The sequence below is a fragment of the Orycteropus afer genome, unplaced genomic scaffold (assembly GCF_000298275.1).
Source record: "Orycteropus afer afer isolate SDZICR_OR568_19922 unplaced genomic scaffold, OryAfe1.0 scaffold00376, whole genome shotgun sequence".
Taxonomy (NCBI): Eukaryota; Metazoa; Chordata; class Mammalia; order Tubulidentata; family Orycteropodidae; genus Orycteropus; species Orycteropus afer.
The window spans coordinates 126148-131983 of record NW_006921963.1 but is presented as its reverse complement, the minus strand read 5'-3'; the positions used below and the strand labels follow the sequence as shown (position 1 = coordinate 131983).

The following is a 5836-nucleotide window of genomic DNA, read 5'->3' as shown; positions in this document are numbered from 1 at the left end:
ACCAACCGCTTAGCTTATCTCCCGCAAGTTTTTTCACTGTGGGACAGAGACTGCAAACTGGCAACCGGGGATTGAATTCAACCAACAAATACTGGCAAGTTTGTTTTTTTTTTTTTTTTAAAGACACATGGGGGTGGGACAGGGGAAATGTATGAATTAAAAGCTATTTAAAAGACAATGCCCAGTAACAAAGTATGTCTTCTCTTTTGTCTGATTAGAAGTGTAAGGACAACAAGCAAGAGAGCAGGAAAGGAACCAGATATCTAAACACTGACAGACCACGTGATAAATTTGGAAATGTCTGGAATTTGCTTCAAAACAGACCGAGGTGGGGAGTTCCAGATGATGTAAATGGCTCATGTGCCCAGCAGCTAACTCAAGGCTGGAGATTCAAGTTCACTGGAACTCAAGGCTAACTCAAGGCTGGAGGGACACCTGGAAAGACAGGCCTGGCAATCCACTGAAAAATCAGCCACTGAAAACCCCGGGAAGCACAGTTCTACTCTGCCGTTCGCAGAGTCACCATGAGTTGGAATTGAGGACGACTGGTTTGGCTGTTTGGTTTAGGGATGGTTGGAAGAAGAGAAGGGTACCCATGAACACAAGATCGGAGGACGAGCCGTGAGTTGGTAACTGTTAAAGGGTGAAAGGTACATGGGATTTATTCTACTATTCCACTTTTTATATATTTTGAGATTTTCCATAATAAAAGTTTTAAAAGAGTGCATAAGGTATTTGACTGCTAACCAGAAGGCTGGCGGTTCAAATCGACCAGCCGCTCCTGAGAAAGAAGGGCAATCTACTTCCGTAGTGATACTGCCTTGGAAACCCAAGGAGGGGTCGCTATGCGTCGGATCTGACTCGACAGTGTGCGTATATAGACCCAACCACGCCCCATCAGCCTTCCTCACGCTGGTTACTTACCTGGCCCTGTAGGCAATTAAGTTGGTGAGTTCTTCCACTTGCATCAGCCAGCCGCTCTTAGACCCCTGTGGTCTCTCCTCCTCAGTGCTCTTCTCACACCTAACCCACCTGGTAAGTTTCCACCCCTTCCTACCCTTTTAGATTTTCTGTCGATTTCATGCTCAAGCCTTGGTTTTCTGGAAATCAGTTCTATGTCAAAGCAGGTCATGCCCTTCCCAAGCCCAGTCACCGTAAACCCTAAAGGCCCCTGTTCTTGCTCCTGGTACCACCACCACACAACAGGAAGAACCATGCCTGTTCAGGGTGCCCAACACTCTAGGCTGATATCTGGCTGAGGACAATTTTCAAAAGTGTTACCAAGTGCGTCATCGTCATCTGTGGTGTCACTCGCCAGACGGAACAGTGTAGGCCGCAGCTTTTCACACCTTTCGTACACCACCTGGGAAAAGAGCTAAGTTTGACAACATACACCTGGGACCCACAGTGAGGTCTCAGGTGCTTCCAATCAAGCATGTATCAGGGTCTGGGGCCTCCAGGGTCCTCTACCAAACCAAAAACCAAACTCACTGCCATTAAGGCAATTCCAACTCATAGTGACCCCCTTTTGGGTTTCCGAGGCAGTAAATCTACGGAAGTAGATTGCCCAGTCTTCCTTCCTTGGGGTGGCTGGTGGGTTTGAACTGCCAACCTTCTGGTTAGCAGTCAGATGCCTTAGGCACTGTGCCACCAGGGCTCCTTAGGGTCCTCTAATCCCTCCCAAATTCAAAACTCAGGTTTAAAGCATGAGCCACTTAAATACGTGCAGTTTACCATGTCAGTTCTTCCCATATAAGACTCTTGTGGGGATCACCTGCAGGGCCTCCTGGTCTGGCGGGGCCTGCCCCGGCTGGCGGTACACACTGAGCATCTCCTGCAGCACCTTGACGTGGCTGCGGACTTCCTCCACTGCGCTGACTCTCCTGGATATCTTCTCTGACTTCTCTTGCTCCTTTCAAGGGAAAGAAGAGAAGTCAGGGAGCAGCTGCCCTGGATAAAGCGCAAACACGAAACAGGAATGAGCTCATCCCTGGGCAGCTGAGGGCCTGGAACCTGGAGGACACTGAGAGGGCAGCTCTGTTCACTCAGCGGGTGTGGGAGCTCAGGTTGGGTGTCAACGTGGCTGGGCCTGCTGCTGCGTGGCTGGGCAGCTGGATGGGGTCATTCCCCATGATGACACTGGTAATCTCCACGGGGCAATCTGCCAGAGCAGCTAAGTAGCTGCCTTACGGATGTGGTCTGCTTCCAGTGCATAAGAAGCAACTTTCAGAAAGGTCTCTAGCTTCTCGGCACATCTGGATCCTCCATTTGGCTGAGTCATCAGCGGTCTGTCATGCTGTCTGCCAATCTTGGGACTGTTTTAACTAGTGGCCTGCCATTTCATGTGGGAATTTGGGGACTGTGCCATTTTACTTGTCGACCATGGATTTGTCAGCCTCAGCACAGCAGCTAGCAGCTGCCTAAGAGAAGCCTCCAGCTTCGTGGGCCAGGAGCAAGAGGCAGAGCTGAAGCCCAAGGTCAAAGGGCATTCCCAGCCCCTAGAGCTGGCACTCTGAACTCAGACTTCTAGCCTCCTGAACCATAAGAGAAGAAACCCCTGTTTGTTAAAGTCATCTACTTGTGAGTTTTCTGTTGGAGCAGCCCTAGAGAAACAAAACAGTGGGTGAAGAAAGCACTCATAGCCCAGAATTCTGAGGGAGATACTGCTGTTGGTTGTCTGGTGGGCTGTGCCCCTGTACTACCAGCCTCAATTCTTCTGAAAAACAAAGATTCCTACCCGAGGACTCTCATGCACACATACCTGTCACTGGGACAGAGGCTGGGGTCTGTGAAATACTTTGAGCTCCATGGAGACCATAGCACTATGGTTCCTGCTTCTAGCCACCATCTGGCTGCCTTCTGAGGAGGCCACAGCTGTTCCCCAGTTCCAGACTAGGAGGCCAGCCCTTCTTGTAGCCACTGTTCCTCCACACCCTCAAGCACATGCACACTGTCCTTCAGCCCTGGTCACGTGCTCTCCTGCAGAGCCAGCTGGCAAGTGCCTACCTCCTTGACCAGATTCTTGATCAGCCGGTTTGCAGCCTGAAGGTCCTCAGGGTGGTTGCTCTTCAGGAGCCTTGTCAGGAGCTGAAGAGCGTGAACAAAAGCTGAATTCCCTGTGTCAAATGGCCCAGAGTGGTAACAGCAGCAAGAGAACTCATACCAATAGTAACAGCACACGCACTTTACATGCATCTCACCAAATCCTCAAATGGCACCGTGACATCAGGGGTAGGACTATTCCCACACACCAGCAGTTTTCAACAGGGTGCATATGTGGACGGGAGGATTACATCCCCCAAGGGACAGTGGGCATGTTTAAGGAGCTCTGGTGGTGCAGTGCTTAGGTGCTCACCTGCTAACAGCAGTTCCAACCCACTAGCTAATCCATGGCAGAAAGATGTGGCAGTCTACTCCCACAAAGAATTACAGCCTCGAAACCCTATAAGGCAGTTCTACTCTGTTCTACAGGGTTGCTATGGATTGGAATTGACTGGATAGCAGTGGGTTTGAGATATTTTTGGTAGTCACACTCGGAGGGAGGGGGTGCCACAGGCCATCTAATGCACAGAGGCCAGGCACATGGTAAACATCCTACAATGCAAAGGGCAGTCCTTCACAACAGGGAATTTCCTGGCCCCAAATGACAGACAGTGATGAGGCTACCAGAGACCAGAGACGCTATGATGTGATGCACACAGGTAACCCTGCCCATCACTTCTGGGGTGCACTGAATTAGTGTGGCTCATCTAGCCCAGTCTTTGTGACTCCCATCAGATTACTGGATGGAACTACGCAAATGCACAGTGTTTGTGGCCCAACCAAGGGGACTGGATAGCTTGTTAGTGATGTAAATAGAGTATATGGAGCCCTTGTAGGGGTGGGAACATCCAAATAAGGTGCATGGAATTCTGATGTGGGGAATGCCATCTGAATGCAAAAAAGAGAGGTCTCACTGCCATCAGGAGAGAGAAGCTGGAGTAGAATGTGTCCTTGGACCCGAGATCCCTGCACTGAGATGAAAGCAGAGAGATGGCAGCAGCAAAAGTGAAAGACCGGCACAAGACAGCGGCAAGCTTGCCGGCTCACAGAGCAAGAAAGTGAGTGCCTTTGGCCATGAGGCTTGCTGGCAGGGTGGAGCACACCCAGGTGCACCTATGAGCAGAGCTAGAAGAGCCCTGTAACACTTGCCTGAGTCAGGACAGAGGCCAGGCTGAGGGGCTTAGGGCTAAAGAGAGGCACACCGTCACGAGTGACAGAGGGGAAGCTGTCCTGATTGAAGAACCATATGCTGAGAGTTTCTGAACCTGAACTGTAACCTGTTACTTCCCTAATAAACCCCATAATCATGACTATGGTCTGTGAGTTCTGTGCGGCCACTGCAATGATGTATTGAACCTAGAATAGAAGTAGTGAGTGCTGTGTGTGTGTGTGGGGGGGGCGGTTGTTGTCAGAGTTGGTAAAAGGCTGGAGGGTGGCAGCATGTCTGGTCTTATAGGAATAAGCCTTGGGCTGCTGACGGTGATTGTCTTTCCCCCTCATGAGGTTGGAGGAGGTCAGAGGATGTCACCCCCGTGTCCTCTGTGTAACTTTATTCCTAGCAGAATACCTGGCACATAGAAGCCACTTGATCTTTGTTGAGATGGCTGGTAAAACAGGGAGAATGAGTTTCGGTGAGTTTCTGTAACCTGCCTGAGGTGATGGAGGATTCTATCTTTCCATGCACCTCGCTAGGTCCCCGACCCTGTGCAACTGTAAAACACCACGGAGGAGAGGAGTCCCAGGGGACGGCAGCTCAGGGTCTAGGAGAAAGCTGCTGATCCTGCTCAGTGCCCACACGGGCACCGAGCCCCTGGGCCCAAGGGAAGGGTGCCCAGGGGGGTGCATCTGGAAGGCAGAGCACCCCAGACAGGAACACACACGTGCCTTGGAACTCGCCTGACCCTACCCTTCCCAGACCTGGTGACTGACCAAGAATATCAACGGCTAAAAGCACTGTGATCCCCAGTACAAAAGAGCCTTTTCCTGCCCGCAAGCACTTCCGCTGTCCGTGGGTCTCAGCCTACGTGTTGACACCTTCCCTTTCCCCACTCTCCTCACTCATGTCTGGGAAACGGTAATTCTGGGAGAAAGCAGTGGAAGGCAAATGGGTGGGGCCAGGCTTCCCGGCACTAAAAATGAGCGGAGCCAACAGACACCCACTTCTCCCCTCTCTGCAGTGCCCACCTCAATCCCACACACACGCTGGATATGGCCACTCATCCCACATTGCCCACACCTGCCCCGAGTTATTCTTTGCCCTTCTTTTCCCCCAGGAACACCTGCACACATGAGGAGGAAGGTTAATACAAGGACACCGTGTTTGGCCCTTCCGGGTCTTATGCTACCTCACTCCCAAGAACCCGCTCTGCAGAGGGGAACTCGCTAACCACCTCTCCCACACTCCAGTGCAGGGATCAGAGGCCCTTCCAGGGGACAACTGGAATCCAATTTCTAAGAGGAAGTCTGATCAGATTACAGGTAGTTCACCAAGGTCAGAGAAGAGTTTCTCACCTTTGACTTTTCTTCATCAGCATCAAAAATGGAGCTCTTAGGCCAGGGAGAAGGTGGGGGTAAGATTCTGTCCACTGGCAGTTTAGGGTCTTGCTTTATGATTCCTAAAACACGCAATTGATAAAGTTAACATACTGATATGGGTACCTGTGGACTACAAAGGTTCAGCTTCTCTTGACAGGATTTTTTTAATGTGATTTGGGTGAAAGTTTACAGAGCAAATTTATTTTCCATAAGCAGTTCATACACGTTTGGTTTCATGACATTGACTGCAATTCCCCAC

General features: G+C 50.8%; 1 protein-coding gene across 1 annotated transcript in view; it reads right to left on the bottom strand.

Moving 5' to 3' along the window:
• Positions 1-5836, bottom strand: part of GGA2 (golgi associated, gamma adaptin ear containing, ARF binding protein 2) — a 49191-nt gene that overhangs the window by 14331 nt on the left and 29024 nt on the right. Inside the window, exons 6-9 of the mRNA XM_042782576.1 lie at positions 5554-5657; positions 3007-3087; positions 1775-1912; positions 1282-1363 (exon numbers count right to left, since the gene is read on the bottom strand). Coding sequence (XP_042638510.1) covers positions 1282-1363; positions 1775-1912; positions 3007-3087; positions 5554-5657 — 405 coding nt within the window. The remainder of the gene's footprint in view (positions 1-1281; positions 1364-1774; positions 1913-3006; positions 3088-5553; positions 5658-5836) is intronic.